We start from the raw sequence: 15,564 nt of genomic DNA, 5'->3' as shown, positions 1-15,564 counted from the left end.
ATGTAGCGGGATGTGTATGAGTTAATTTTCCTTATTTGGCATTGCATGTCATGTGATGTGACTATTGCTCATGGACACATTGCAATGTTGATGCTGAGACAACAGGCTAAATAGTGCAGCCCTACTGTCGGTGGAGGAAACCTACATCCCAGTTGGGATTGAGGATCCACCAGTGAATGAGTAGGGCCTCCCATTGTCTACGTTCTGCAGGAGATGAAGGACAGAAACTAGACACAAACCATAGCTGCATCAGTACCATTGTCATGGAGGAAGTGAACTGTTCATGTAAGTCTGTAATACAGTATGTGGATATTCGCCAGTGCTCACTTTGAATCACTGCAAAGGAGAAAACCCTTTGACTGGATGTTGTGATTATCATAGCAGTATGATAGATCATCTTGTTATTCTGTACTGAAATTTAAGCAGTAAACATAGCAGAAATGTTGTATGAAGGTACCCAATTCAGTTATTCCTTTTAAATGAATCCATAATGAGCGGCACTTAGATTTACAGAAGATATAATTTGGAGGTTAAGTCTGTTAATAGAGGGCATTTTCAGATTTGTTTTAAACACTCAGTGGCTAATCAGACATTTCTGAGGTTGTGCTTGGAAAATCTGGACGCCTTCCTGGAATGCAGCAAAGGTCTTTTTAAACAAATTACAAATGTACAACACTATTTGAGAGATGGTTGAATGCTATATAAAGTATGTGACATGTAGTTTATGGATCCCTAAACATACAGAATGTGGCAATGGACAAGAACAGACGTCACGGAGGACGAAGAGTCTCAACATCCAACTCTGACATGGAGGGACAGAGCGTATGTTTAGATGCATGCATGACATTTCATTCGGTTATATCAAGCAATTTCATAGCAGATGCCAACCATCCCTAATATTCATCAAGCTCTTAACATCTGCAGAAAAGCTGCCAGAAGAAGGAAAAAAAAATGATGTCAACTTTATAGGCTGTGATATACTGCACGTCGTATCCTTGGCAGCATTGCCTGACATAAATTTTGAAGTCCAAAGTTGCAAACTTAAGACACTCAAATGATTTATCTGTGGGTACTCTGAATCCCTTTGCCCCGTTGGTATTAATATTAATCACTCAAAGAAAAACACCCATCTATTTGACAGCCCTGGTAGGCACAGTGAGACTCTGAAGTGAAATATAGCGCTGATACTGAGACATAAGAGAGTGGGGGCTGCGGGCATCTGAACCTGGCAGAGACACCATCATACTCAGAGGGTCTATCAGTCAAAGCCTGATCCTGCACTGATATAATACTGAGTGACATCAAGATTTTAAGTATTGTTCATTTAGACAGTGTGTACAAAGGAGAGGGGGATAATATCAGGGGAACGTCTCACACTGTGTCACCAGGTCACAACAGCTGGGTGACGACTCATCATTATAGTTTGTCTTTTATTCACAGCTTCTACCTGGCAGGCGTGAATGTGACGGCACAGTGAGAATGTGCATCAGTATGTACGCTGAAAACAAGGGTGTAGCAGATGTTTCCCTTCCACAGATAAAATCTTCAAAATACAGTGTACTACCTGCTCATGTGTGACACGGAAAGATGCAGCAAGTGCCAAAAAAAAAGCCATCAATTTGCAATAGGAGAGAGGCAAATGAGGCAGTTGGTGAATAAACAGATGGTGCCTTAATGCTCAAATGTGTCTCAAGCTGATTAGCTGTAGCTTCTGATTCATTTCAGACTGCACGGCAGCCAGGAAGTGTAGGAAAAACAAAAAGGGGTCACAGTAGAGTCTCAAAATGGATATACACCATATGGAGACTCATTATCAATTAAAAACTATGTATATATGGTATACATACATGGTATACATACCATATATGGGTCATCTCACAGAATAACACGTGAAACTGCTTCAGCCAAAATAGAAAAACTTTATGTGAGTATGGAATTCGTCCATGCTTCAGATCTGACTCATACAGACATATCAGGAGACTTTGCTGCATGTGGCCAGGGTCATAAACACCAAACATTTTGATTGTATAACAAAAGAGGAACTCATTCATAATTTATGTGGCAGTTATTTCCTAACAACACAAGGGCGTCAACTTGGGTTTTGGGTCCACAACGGCTTTCTGAATAACAAGGTTTTCAGTCTCATTTCTCATAATGCAGCTCTGTTTTCTGTTTCTTGTGATTAACTTGTGACACATCATTTTAACAGTTGGCTGATTTTTCATTAACAGGTGGGGAAATGAACAATATGCTTCCCCCCCAGACACTGCAGGTGATCACGTGACTGCTAATGTTCATTGTTCCTTTGACTGCAGGAACAGAACATTTATCCTGAAATATTATGTGCAGCTTTGAACTTTGACTGGAAAAATGCCTTTTGGTTTTGGAAGCTTCAAAACCTCACTTCAAGAAGAAAAGGGAGCTGTATGTTGAGACAGTAACAGTGAAGACTGTGTTTAGTATTATAATTACTATTAGTATTATCTTACTTTATTTAGGCTATTTTTGTATCTGTTATTTATTTGCCACTTGGTTATGCTGCACTTTGAACTGAACTGTGAATTTGTTGATTATTTTTATGTTTGTTCCTTAAGAGAAATGAATACAAGAAAATGAAAAAACAGACAAACGCCCCCCTGGTCAAATGCACATGGAACTATGAAATAAAAGTCCCCTGAAATAATGAAAGTTGTCCTTTGAAGAATGTTCTTTATTGGCTCATTTATACACATTTGAGTATATGTATATATTCATTGCCCCATTTTTTTCACACGTATATCTATTTCACTATATATATTTAGATATATTTTCAATATGGACTAAAATGGCATCCCATATAATGCCTAAATGAATGAAGTACAATCTGCCTTTTGACTAAAACAAAGAAGAGTTGCTTGCATAAATAATACAAATCCTAAAAGAATCAATAATTCATTGAGGACAGATGTATTTACACTATTCAAAATCATATTAGAAAATCGTAGTGTTTCACTTGATTGTTTATTCTGTGACGTATCTGAATTTGAACATTTTGTGTTTTTTGAATATTTTTGGTCCCTAAAAATAGTGCCACACATTTCATCTGACTTGTATTGCATGTCCACGCACACGCATATAGACACCCTTACACCTATATGGGACGCTGATTTTGAGCAGAGTAGGTATTGATTATTGGTATTATTCATTAGCACCTCCTGTTGGCCGCACAGATGTTGCAAATGACCAATAACTAACCAGTTCACAGCCCATTAAGATGCGTTCAAAGCATATCGGAGTTATCAGAGTATCAGCTTCCGGCTTCTGAATAGCGTCCACGTCGACATCAAAATCGTATGTAAGTGTGTGAAACCGACCCCCAAAATTGGATGCCACATCTCAGTTAAACAGTTCACTGCCATTTAATCCGAATTAAACTGATATGGTGTCATATACGCTATATGTTAAATACGCAAAATTTGAGCCCTCACACGACCATGCCTTTGAGTGCAAGGTTTAAATTAAAAGTGAACAGAAAGTGAAAGCAGGTAATTAATACATGTACAATTTATGTTTTACATATAAATGACAGTATACTCAGTAACATTAAAGTTTTTATTTTTATTTTTTTTATTTCTATTTTTATCGCCTCACCCAAAACGCGACCTGGCGGTTTGGCATTGAATTATGGGATGTACTTTCTAGCAAGTTCACTAACAAGTCGTCATAGCACCTCCCAGTGCTACCGCGCACATACCAGGAGAGCTTACAGGCTGAAACAGCAAACTTTTCTCTATCCCTACACGTGAACTGTAATTTAATATTTGTGTTCATGACGGTAATTTGAGAATAACCTCACGTTTCTTTTGTTTCCCAAATGGTTTCAGTCAACGTTGTTCTCAAAGACACGCAGCGCCCTTTGCGTTAAGCTATAACTTTAGCTAGCCAAGGTAAGTTGACTTTTAGCAAACGTTAGCTTAACGCTAAGTAGCATGGTTTTTTTCGTGTTAGCGTGAAGTCAGTATCAGCTTTGTAGATTAAGGTTAGCAGACAAACTTACTTATTTAATAAATTTCAATTTTTAATAATTAAAACTAGTTAGGTTCCCTCAGCCTGTTAGCCAACACTAGTCAATTAGTTACACAAAAAACTGCCCCTAACGTTAAACAATGCTCTGATTTAAAACCCATGCTCTGTTTGGTTTTCTTAGTGTAGATATCTAAATACTGTCTTGCAGATATGCTTACTGCTGTGCGGTGTATGCTGTCTAAGCTGGTTTCTCCATTGTGGAGAGCAGTAGAGGTGAATGGAGAAGACATTTTCTCCGGTGCATCAGGTAAATGATACACACCCACAACGAATGAGTTGGCTTTGTTTGACAGCGTTCACTTTACTTAATTGGCCTGATGCCGAGTTGCCATTTGGTTTCTTTTGCTGGTCAGGCACGGAGGACATTCGTCACCTGCGGGGCAGTGTGGTAACCCAGCTGTGCCTTGACTATGGCATGATAGACGATGTGATCTACTTCACAAGTGGAGAGGTGTTGGGAGGGACGCCAGTCAAAGTAGGGGATCTTGTAAACGGCGTAGCGGTACGAGATGGTGCCCAAGGAGGATGGAAAGCTTTAAGGGTGAGAATCGTCTTCTTCAGTCCTGCATCCATTTGCAAATGACATATATATTTTATTTTTTTTTTAATTTAATGTCAGGATGCAGATGTTAGTTGAAGTGGGCCCATGTGTAAATTTAACCTATACTTGGTTATTTTTCCTACTCTATACAGTGAATCAGTTAGTAAAATGAACTTTATCAGACATGCACTATTTGATCCTGTTATTTAGGTAGAGAAGATTGCAGATGCTTGGGAAGATGGCGGAAGACCCTCCCTAGAAGCTGACAGTATGCAGCTGCGGCCCCTCATTGGCACAGTCACATCTTTTGATGGAGATGGCGGCTACATAAACCAGACCACATACTTCCCACGCTACAGTCTTTGGGAAGGTACTGGCTCTCACTGTACTTAACACTCAAAAATTGCAAGCCTCTTGACCCCATGATGCTTTGCATAAACTTGCTCTATTTTCCACCTCCTCACTGGTCTATCTGTCCCAGAACTGTCCAGCCTTTCTGACTGATTTTACAGCCACATGTATTTTCACTGATGATGTTTTGTTAGCTCTCAATGAAAGTGGAGACAAATTCACGGCCACACCAGTATTTACTACCACTTGGCTGAAGACTGATGTTAACTTTCCTGTCTGTTGGCATACTTGTGCATTTTCTTTCCTTTTTGTTAGGTTATGAGCCAATGAAAGGTGACTGGGTCCAAGCAAAATATACTATCAGTCCTACCCAGTGGACCACCCAGGCTCATTCTGTGGCCCCTTTACGCTATTGCCGCCTAGACCAGGTAACTGCATAACTACAACTTTTAAGTTATTGGCTATACTCAATGATTGTGATTCAGTCCCTTTTTAGTACTCCCTGTACTAAGGGTTAGGGTTAGCATTTGTAATAGGCATCGCACTTAATTTGACTAAAGTGTTTATGTCTAAATGCAGATTAAGGTCTGTCAATTTAGTGATATTGTTTAAACTGATCTCTTCCCTCCTCTGAATGATCTGCTGCCTAGGTTCATGTGACCAGCATGTATGGTAACAACGGAGTGGTGGAGGACAGTGTGTTCTTCAGTCTAGACTCTTTGCTGCTGCCAGCCAACTACCAGCCTTTGCCAGGGCACCTGGTCAACCTTGTGATGGTGGAGAGTAGTCAGTCACTCTACACTTGGAGGGCCCTGTGTATGGCACCATGCCAACAGAGGTATTAGTCAAGTATATATTTATAGGACTGCAGCTAATCATTATTTTCATTATCAATTGACATGCTTTTTTTCTCTTTAGGATTATTGGCCAATCTTTTGTCAAAAAATAGTGAGAAAATGGCGCTTTTCTTGTCTAAAATCACACTTTTCAAGAGATCAAGGTGTTCCGTATTTGCTCTAGTTTTGATGTTGCTGATGCAGACTGGTAATTTGTTTTTTCTTTGCCATTCCTGTTGCAGTGTAAATGTTTCTGCTAAACCTCTGCCAGAGGCTGAACTCCAGAGCCTTTTGGAAAACAAAGGGGATCTGCATGTAACGGACTATGGCCAGTTTGGGGAACTGATGATTGGGGAGAAAAGAGAACTGGTGTTGTGGATACAGTAAGTGCTGAAAGTGGAGAAACAAAACATTTATATTTCAAGTGGAAAACTACATTAAAATTGCTTGCCTCAAACCTCTACACAACTGAAGTATAGTTTTTATTAGCAGCTGTTATTTCCCTGTCTTAACCATAACCTTTATTAAAACTCCGGCCATCATTAGGTCTTCGGGTACATGTAATGTTAATATTTTCATCAGTTGCACTCACTTGTACTTAATTGTATAATCTTCATCTTTCTTTCATAACAGAAATCAAGGTTCCGATACCCAGACCCTTAAGTGCTGTGACTTTGCTGGCTTGGACTCAGAAGAACAGTTCACCCTGGTTAGTGTCAAAGGGTCTGCACCATCGAGACAGAAACAACAGCAGTTGCAAGAAAACAGCTCTGATGTAAAAGAAGTAGACAAAGATAATGGCAAGGTGCTGAAGGAGACTATCCATTCTCCTGGCATAAGGCGAGAGGAGAGGGAGGTGGATATTCCACCAGGAGAGAGGCTGTCTGTTGTAGTAGCCTGCCAAGCAAAGTAAGTTATTTTTTCAAACTCTTGTAGTGGCACTAGTGTAAATAGTAGAAGCAGTATGATGAGTGAAGGATGAATAAGGTTAATGGAGAATGGAACATTTTTACATTCAATAGGCCCTTCTAGTCTTGCTGTCTAGCCATATAAAACACAAAATATGCTGAGGTGTTGAATGCCTCTGTGGAGTTCTTCTTGGTGTTTTTGTATCTACAACTAAATTCCATGTGGGGAAATTACTCAGGAGCCTGGGAAGCTGTGCTGAACTACTGTTGCTGCACTTCTCCTCTTTCACCATCGGGAGGCGCCTAGAGGTCACTGTCGGCAGTGAAGAGGGAAATTTGCTGCAGCCGTCTGTGCCCTACAGCCCCAGTGATGTGCGGCAAGTCTCAACGATTCCAGGTCACGTGGTCACTGTTTCTGCTCCAAAAGAACCCCCAAGGTATCAAAACCTGCCTGAGGAAGCACATACATTTTCCATACCTATCTTACAGTTACTGTGGTATTTGCCTCTTGCTCTGTGGGCTTAGTTCTGCTAATGGATTGAGAATGGAAAGATCCTAATTAATATTTTAACTTTATGAATGCAGGGAGCTTCCAATGGACTTTTTGCAGCTGTCAGTCACCAAAAATGTTATACATTCATCATGTCAGTCTTACATGTTTAAAATTGATTAGAATACTTGGAGGAATGCATAAATCACAAGACTAAGCCTAATAAAAAATATCAATGTATCAGTCTCATCCCTGTTGCTGTTATAAACAAGGCTTCTTTTAATGTCAGTGTTTGACTGATTACGGTGTGCAATATTGTTCTGTCATCTCTTAAGCAAAGGCTGACATTTTATATAAAATGAATAATTTAAGTCATTGCTTGTTTGATTTTCCCATCTGTAGGCTTTCTAAGCGACGGTTGCCAAGCTTCCTGCAACACTACCCACTGCCCCAGGCTCTCAGAGACTGTGTGGAGTCGACGAATGACGTGCTAGTATTTCAGCCCTGCTTAGGAGAGGTGAACATGACAGTGAAGAAAACTTTAGAATTAACAAAAGTTGCAGATTAAGAGTTGGAATTAGGGCTGTCTGGACACTAGGTGTGCTCATTCATGGTTTGTTAGAGCACTTTGGAGCACAAATTGGGGCTGCAAATTATGATTATTGTCATTATCAAACAATGATTTTTGACTTTTCGCAACAAATTGTTTTTCTATAAAATTTCTTATAAATTCTGAAAAATGGTAATACATTTTCCCTGCCCAGAGTGACATCTTCAGATTACTTATTTTTTCAGACCAAGAGAACCATTGAAGAAGCAAGAGCCTGCAAATATTTGACATTTTTTGTTTGAAAAATGACTGAAAGGATTTATCAGAAGCATAGGCATTTGATTTTCTTTCCATCGAATTGTTGCAGCTCTATTACTAATGACAGCATGGTGTCAAACCATTACACCATCCCTGTTCGGCTCCCAGACCATGGTTGGGACGCACAAAGGAGATGATTTCCTCCAGGGTCGAAGTTTATGTGTACCTTCGGGGTGAACCCCCTTTCATGGGTTAAGCTGGTCGGGAAATAATACCAGGGAGCTTTGCTATAACTTGAGGAGCTGTCGCTTTTATTCACAGCCCAACTGCAGCCTATACTGTATACTTTATTGCTGTCATTACTGCTGCTACTCCTTTCGCTTCTCCTTCCTCTCCCATTCATTCACTGTCCGCATGTACACACGCTCCCTCACTCTCACTCGCCCTCTCACACCTTACGCACCTTACACACACACACACACACTTACGCCACTCTTACAACAATGGCAGCTGCAGATGCACTAGACCCATAGGCAGAACTTGACCCCACTCCTCTTTCACTGAATTTGCCGGTGTGGAAGTATTTTGGATTTCCAGGGAGTTGTGTTGACAACATTCGCATTGTTGGGGGAAAAAGCCAGAGTTTGCAAGTTCTGCAGAAACTAGATGGCTGGTTATTTTAAGTTTCCAACTGACTGAAAATATAAGTTATTGTTACATTACTTTGTTAATAAATGTTTTAAATTTGACAATGTAGTGTGGTACATTGTGAACAAAGGTCAGATTTTATATTGCATAAAAGTCTAGTCTAAAAATGGCATAGCAACCTGTGCTTAAAAAAAAAATAAATGTGAAAATTGAGAATCGTATCAAAGCATGACTTTAGAATCGAAAATTTAATTGAATCAAGGTTTTGGAGAATATCTCTACATTTTTAAAGCAAGTTGACGTATGATATTAAAATACTATCTTTTTTTCAAAAGACACAGATTGACACAAAGTCTGATCAAGCGGCAGCTGTTTTGTGTCTTAGCCCATACTTTATGCTCCTGAGGGAAAGGGAAAAAATACAATTGGCCTTCAGGGATCAACTGAAATATCACATTTACCTTCTCCTGTTGTATCTCTTGGCTCAGGTGCTGTCACCATGCAACATGCATTCACGTTTCTCCGCCCTTCTCTGGCTGGAAGAGCTGCATGCAGAGAGTGAAATGAGGGAATTCACAATCAGCGGGGCCCTTCTCAGGAAAGGAGCAGGCTATCTGCACCTAGATGTTCCTGGGTTAGCTGAAGGCAGACCCAGTCTCAATATTGGTGAGGAGGCTTTAGGAGTCTTTCTCTACCATTGTTAGATTAGATTCATGTTTTGCTTTTTTGTGTTACACACGAATGGTTCTGACAAATTTTCTCCTCAGGTGACAGAATAGTTCTGAAGAAACCACAGAGCAACGGTGTGGTAATGGAGTTTGTTAGTTATGTCACAGAGGTACTGAGATATCAATTTATGTTCTGTATAATCAAACACAACTTGAGATTTAATTTAAGATTTAATCTAATTCTCTGTTTTGACTTGCAGATCCATGATGAGAATGTGAGTTTGAGAGTGAACTCAGAGTTTCAGGACAGATACCTCGGAGAGCCACTTGATATTGAATTTACTTACAACAGGTTAGAAAAGAAAAGTATTTGTAATTACATAAATGCATTTATATTTCAAATGGAAATCATGTGTCAGATTTGTAAAACCATTATTTTGATTGCTTATATTGTCAGATTGACCATGAGAAGGTGTCACAACGCACTTGACCAGTCAAAACAGATTGTGGACAGTAAGTCGAGGTTTTACTCAAATACTTCAAGTCTTTGAGACGGGATTCCTGGCATTTTAAAAAATGTTTTTCATACAGAACAACTATTCCAGGAAATCAAATGTAAATTATAGTTTGAGGAGGGTACAGTATGGTTGGTAAAAAGTATCGCATTACAAATGCACGACTGCAAACACAGAACTGGTACAAAAACAAATCCTAAGCCAATGTCTCAACAAAAAAGCCTTTCATGCATAGTTTTTGGTTCTACAAAACCATGTTGATGTCTGATTAGAATTTCCTGATTCTAGTATATTTTGGAATATACTAGAATCAGGAAATTCTAATTATTTATAGAATATTTCTATATTATCAAAAATCTGCAACAGAATCATGCAGTATATTCAAAAACAATCCTTAGGTAAAGAAATAAAAAGTGACAGTGCCACAAAATTTTCTCCAGAGGGTGCTGTTTGTACCACACCTGATCATTTATGTTGACCATAGTGAGGGAAAATAGTATTGCTTCCTGGAATGGCCTAGATATTCCATTTTGCTTCTATAACCAAACTATCCAACCATACTTGATAGCTGAACATTTGTTAAATAGAAAGTGCCAATGTAAATATTTACAAATTTATCTTTTATTACTTATTGATAACTTATTTGCTGTTGTTTTTTAATCTCTACACCAGAGCTACACATATTTTAAAAGTACTTAAGTTAGATTTAAATTGCTGTAATTTTCTCATTGTTGCGCAGTTCTCTTCCCTACTACAGTGACTCTTCAACCCCCTCAGTGGACAGGGGAGTGGATAGAGGAGCTGGACCAAAACAAAATGATGAATGACAATGAGGTGAGAGAATAAAATAAAAAGAAGAAAGAAATCAATGTAATTAAGATCAGTTTTTAATAAATATAATTCTATCATAATACCAGGCTCCAGCCATGGAGAATGGAAAGTTGTCAACCATTTCTATCGATATGAAGTCAAAGGCCACACAGACTAAAGGTATCCTCATTCGACTTTTGATTTGGTACTTGCTTTGCCTGTACATATCAAGTAACAAAGAGAACATTCATATATAATTGCTTGTAGATGGTATCCTGCCATCTAAGCCCATCCCCAGCAAAGGGCACTTCTTTAACCCGGACCTCAACCCCCCTCAGAGAGAGGCAGTGAAGAGGATCCTGGCAGGAGAGTGTCGGCCCACTCCCTATGTGCTGTTTGGACCGCCAGGCACAGGAAAGACCATCACCCTCATAGAGGCCATACTACAGGTACATACCTATAAACACACACAAATGTCATTCCTAATCAGAGACTGAAGATTTTTTTTTTTTAACACAGTCATTAATGACTCAGTATTGTGTGTTTGGCCACAGTAATTAGACCAATAACAAACACTGTCTGTAAACACTGGTATTTATTGAAAACTTATCCATAACTTACAAATGCAATGTAGTGGTTGTGCCATTACGAGTATTATGCCTACAAAGCATTCTCCACTTCTGGTGCCCTGCTTGTGTGACTTTATAGTCACTTCAAGTTTTTCCACCTCCAGGTTTACCACTTTGTGCCCAGCAGTCGCGTACTCGTTTGTACTCCTTCCAACAGTGCTGCTGACCTCATCTGCATCCGCCTGCATCACAGTGGCTTCCTGCATTCTGCAAGCTTGGCTCGTGTTAATGCATCCTGTAGGCAGGAAGAGGTACTGCACAGCATCAGGGAACAGAAAGTAACTGCAGTTTTTTGGCAACAGATGCCATGTTACAGTGTGTATGATCAAGGGACAATATGTATTCTCAAGTGTGCAGTAAGCTCTGTACAGATACCATCACCATTTTCCACAAGGTTGGCCGGTACACATTTAAATAATAGATGAGGTTGTGATGCGAACATGCTCTGTCGGCATCTCCCTTTTAGAACATTGCTTTATCATCTAAATGTCCATGCCATGTTGATGTGACTGTTTTTTCTTAGGCCATACCAGAAGTGCTGAGATTGTACTCGAGGGCAGGAGAAGACATCCGTCATGCTTGCTTCAACAGGATTGTGGTCAGCACCTGCTCCAGTGCTGGGATGTTCCAAAATATGCGACTGCAGTAAGAGCCAGGGCTTTGGTTTAATGTGGTTTGGAAACTTGGAGTGAACAGCTTTTGTCCTTCTGTCTCTCTTTCTGTAACTCAATTTACCAACTGTGGTTTTGTTTTTCCTCAGAGTGGGACATTTTACCCATGTGTTTCTGGATGAAGCCGGCCAGGCTACAGAACCAGAGTCCTTGATCCCCATAAGTCTTGTATCAGAAAAAGACGGACAGGTCAGTATGAACACTCATGCACTGACTAAATTAAGATCTTAAAAGCTCTGTTGAGTGTTCATGTCTTGTGTGCATGCATGCAATTCAGAAAAGCTTAGTTTTTTTTCTTTTTTTCATGCATACCTCATACTTGCAGCATTTATTTCCAGTTTATCTGATTCCTCCCGCATCATTTTGTATGCCTAGTAAATTAGTTTGCAAATTCTTCCTAAAAAGGAACTTTTAAGGAATAAAAAACAAAACAATGAGCTCTGTTGATTGTTAATACACTTGCCTGAGGGTTGTTCATTAATGACTTTTTTCCCCCTTGCCTGCTTAGATAGTGTTGGCTGGAGACCCTTGTCAGTTAGGTCCAGTAGTGAAATCCAAGCTGGCTGCTGCCTTTGGCCTGGGGGTGTCTTTGTTGGAGAGGCTGATGGCCAACCCGCTGTATTCCAGACATGACTGGGGATACAACCCTAAGCTGGTTTGTGCACTGCATTCAAAATCTGTAGTGTTTATACCTATTTTAAGGCATGAAGAGAATTACGTTTTTTCACATGCTACGCAGATGCTATGCAGATGCTATGCTACGTAGCACTGGTCCCATTTGTAGCATATTTATTTCCTCTCAAATGTTGCTTTACTGCTATTGTTGATACTTGTTAGGTGCCAGTGTAACAATATTAGCACACAATAGACATCTTTAAAGAGTGTGCACTGTATGTGTCAGGGTTATTAAAGCTGTTCTCTTACGACTACAGGTGACTAAGCTGATCTACAACTACCGTTCTCATGAGGCCTTGCTCACGCTGCCCTCCAAGCTCTTCTATCAGGGTGAACTGTGTTTTAAAGCCTCCAAGGACATAGTAGAGTCTCTCTGCCAGTGGAAAACCCTGCCCAAAAAAGACTTCCCACTCCTGTACCATGGAGTCAGGGTGAGTGGTCTTTAGAGAGAAATATGGCTGCACACTTGCTAATTCTGTTCTACTTTGGAATGTACTTAGGCCAAAAATCTGGATCATAAATGTAAATGTTATCTATACACTAAGCTACCAGTTTGTTATGTATGTCTGAAAAATGAGATATTTCTCAGGCTAATTATGTTACATCAAGTTATTATTCAGCTTCCATATTTAGTCAAGAGATTTTGGTCTGATCTAGGGTACAGAAATGAGGGAAGGTAACAACCCATCATGGTTCAACCCAGTGGAGGCTGTACAGGTCATGCTCTACTGCTGCCAGCTGGCCAAGAAGCTCTACAACCCTGTAGATGTCTTGGACATCGGTATCATTGCTCCATACAAGAAACAAGTAAGACTGACAGTTTATGGATTCTGTTTTTTGGGCTTTTTGACATAAGTTGTCATTACAAAGCTTTCAAACTTATGAATGAGAGCTCCTTTCTTTTTCTATCTTGGTAGAGTGAACTGTTTCATTTCACATTCAACTCTGAATGTTTTAAGTTGCTATACATATGGTTAGCCAATAGTGTAGCCTATTCTGTAGCCTGGCTGGATGTTCTCTATTTTCCCATCAGTGTGAGAAGATTCGAGTGCTGCTGGGTAAGGTGGGCTTGTCTGACATCAAAGTGGGCTCTGTGGAGGAGTTCCAAGGACAAGAGTTCCTGGTCATCATCTTGTCAACGGTAAACTGAATTTGGGTACTAGAAGTCACAGACGTGAGTATACACTTCTAAATGAGAGGTCCGTTGCTTGATTTTAAACAGCAACCTCTTTCTGTGTGTTAATGTTAATTATGTACAGCAAAACATTTTGGTGATGGTATGCATCAAATACCCTCTGAATACATGTTTATAGAATGAAACGTTTTGGGATAGCTTGGTTAAGCCTATATACAAAGTGTTGTGAACCAAGGAATTTGTTTCCAGCGCAATTCAGCAGCTGCTGACAATGTTGAGCTTTTAGCCTGTTTCAGGCTGTGGTCAATCAATATCAAAGTTTGATCAGTTAAATGACGTAAGCCTTATAGAGCATCCCAGAGTCTTTTGTTTCAGTATGTTTTGTCAGTATGCTTTTTTTCCCACTTTAAATGGTACAAAAGATGTTAGAAGGCTGGGATCTGGTGACTGCTCAGGTAAAGACTGACAAACATACATACTACTTTTTTCCTTTTTCTTTCTTTGGATTGCAACTAGGTTTTCACCAGAGCAATCTTTATATTTTTGTAACTATTTTTACAATAATGTATTCAGTACTTTATATGTATTTTTTTAAGTCACAAAATTACTGTAATAAAGAAATTAAAGCCCCAACATGTCATCTTTAATACAGTTAAGACATAGCATCAGTGTTTTTTTTCTCTATTTACTGAAAAAGCGGATAACGTCACAGTATGTTGAGTACAATCATTGGTTATACCCTTCCTATGTTTTATTCCATATTTTGGTGATGACTCAGTTAACTTTAGTAACTTCTTATATTATAGGTGCGCTCTAATGAATCACTGGATAGCGATGATTTGCAGAATATGCTCGGCTTTCTGTCCAACCCCAAACGCTTCAATGTCGCCATCACTCGTCCCAAAGCCCTTCTCATAATTGTTGGAAACCCCCACATTCTCATCAAGGTGAGTGACTAAGCATTTTATTTCATCCTGGATTTTATAAAATGTGCTTTTGTTGACATAGCATACACCCAGCCTTCTTTTAAAGACTTCACTTTCCTTCCAGGATCCATGCTTCAGGGTTCTACTGCAGTACTGTTTCATCAACGGGGCGTATCTGGGCTGCGACCCCCCTCCATCCTTGAGAGAGACTCAGATGTATGTAAACTGAATATTTGGTAGTATTAGCATGGGTGCACCTACAATATAATGCAATCAGCACTACTGTTCTGTGATATTTGCTACTTTTTGATGTCTTATGTTCAGGTTTCTTGACAGGGCCATGGAGGTGTTAATTGAATCACATATTTTAGCATGAAGATCAGTCTGATGATATTGTACTGGACTGCATTTTATTTTAGAATTAATGTGACTGAAAGTGCACAAAAGAAGCTAAAAATCACTGCTAATTTCTAATTTTCTTCCACAGTGTTGCAGAGGAGAAAAAGAGTGCATAATACAAGGATGATGTAGTCATAGAAGGTATACCTCTGCACCCTCAACCTGTTATCATGCTCTCAGGTTTTGTCCTCTTTACATTTCCTTGGCTTCTCTCTGTTGACTCTTGAGCTGCAGCTGTCTAGATCAGTGTTACAGCTTAATTGGGTTGAAAAAGGGAAACATCATGTTTCTGTCAAAGCTAAATACAGTTCCATTCTGGGATAGAAATAGAGATGATGCTCATGTACTACACAATTATTTCTGTGTCCTGTGATTATTAAGATGATGTGCTTGACTGTGCATAAGATTTTTCAATTAAACTGTCACAGATTATTGGTAAATTATCGTGACTTGCGTCATAGTAGCTCCGCTGTGCTCATCTGCCAAGGC

The 15,564-nt window shown here is 39.5% G+C and overlaps 1 protein-coding gene across 1 annotated transcript; it reads left to right on the top strand.

The window, feature by feature from the left end:
- Window positions 1-3,681: 3,681 nt before the first annotated feature.
- Window positions 3,682-15,515, top strand: mov10l1 (Mov10 like RISC complex RNA helicase 1). The gene is made up of 27 exons (XM_037107656.1): window positions 3,682-3,926; window positions 4,214-4,312; window positions 4,419-4,606; window positions 4,817-4,976; window positions 5,273-5,385; window positions 5,608-5,795; window positions 6,036-6,176; window positions 6,427-6,702; window positions 6,941-7,138; window positions 7,594-7,708; window positions 9,136-9,313; window positions 9,415-9,485; window positions 9,576-9,667; window positions 9,773-9,828; window positions 10,570-10,664; window positions 10,748-10,820; window positions 10,908-11,089; window positions 11,374-11,520; window positions 11,793-11,914; window positions 12,030-12,129; window positions 12,449-12,595; window positions 12,873-13,046; window positions 13,273-13,422; window positions 13,649-13,756; window positions 14,557-14,697; window positions 14,801-14,892; window positions 15,164-15,515. The coding sequence occupies exons 2-27, from the start codon at window positions 4,216-4,218 to the stop codon at window positions 15,189-15,191; spliced, it is 3,432 nt and encodes a 1,143-aa protein (XP_036963551.1). The 5' UTR covers window positions 3,682-3,926; window positions 4,214-4,215; the 3' UTR covers window positions 15,192-15,515.
- Window positions 15,516-15,564: the final 49 nt, after the last annotated feature.

The sequence above is a fragment of the Acanthopagrus latus genome, chromosome 8 (assembly GCF_904848185.1).
Source record: "Acanthopagrus latus isolate v.2019 chromosome 8, fAcaLat1.1, whole genome shotgun sequence".
Classification (NCBI taxonomy): Eukaryota; Metazoa; Chordata; class Actinopteri; order Spariformes; family Sparidae; genus Acanthopagrus; species Acanthopagrus latus.
Note: the sequence above shows the minus strand (reverse complement) of the source record. Positions and strands in the feature narration are given on the sequence as shown.

What these genes read in the sequence shown, in the direction of transcription:
- mov10l1 (XM_037107656.1), top strand. Translation starts at nt 4,216, where the DNA reads ATGCTTACTGCTGTGCGGTGTATGCTGTCTAAGCTGGTTTCTCCATTG. An exon ending in TTCCAAAATATGCGACTGCA is followed by an intron (nt 11,915 to 12,029) that starts GTAAGAGCCAGG and finishes GTTTTTCCTCAG; the next exon opens with AGTGGGACATTTTACCCATG. An exon ending in TGGTCATCATCTTGTCAACG is followed by an intron (nt 13,757 to 14,556) that starts GTAAACTGAATT and finishes CTTATATTATAG; the next exon opens with GTGCGCTCTAATGAATCACT.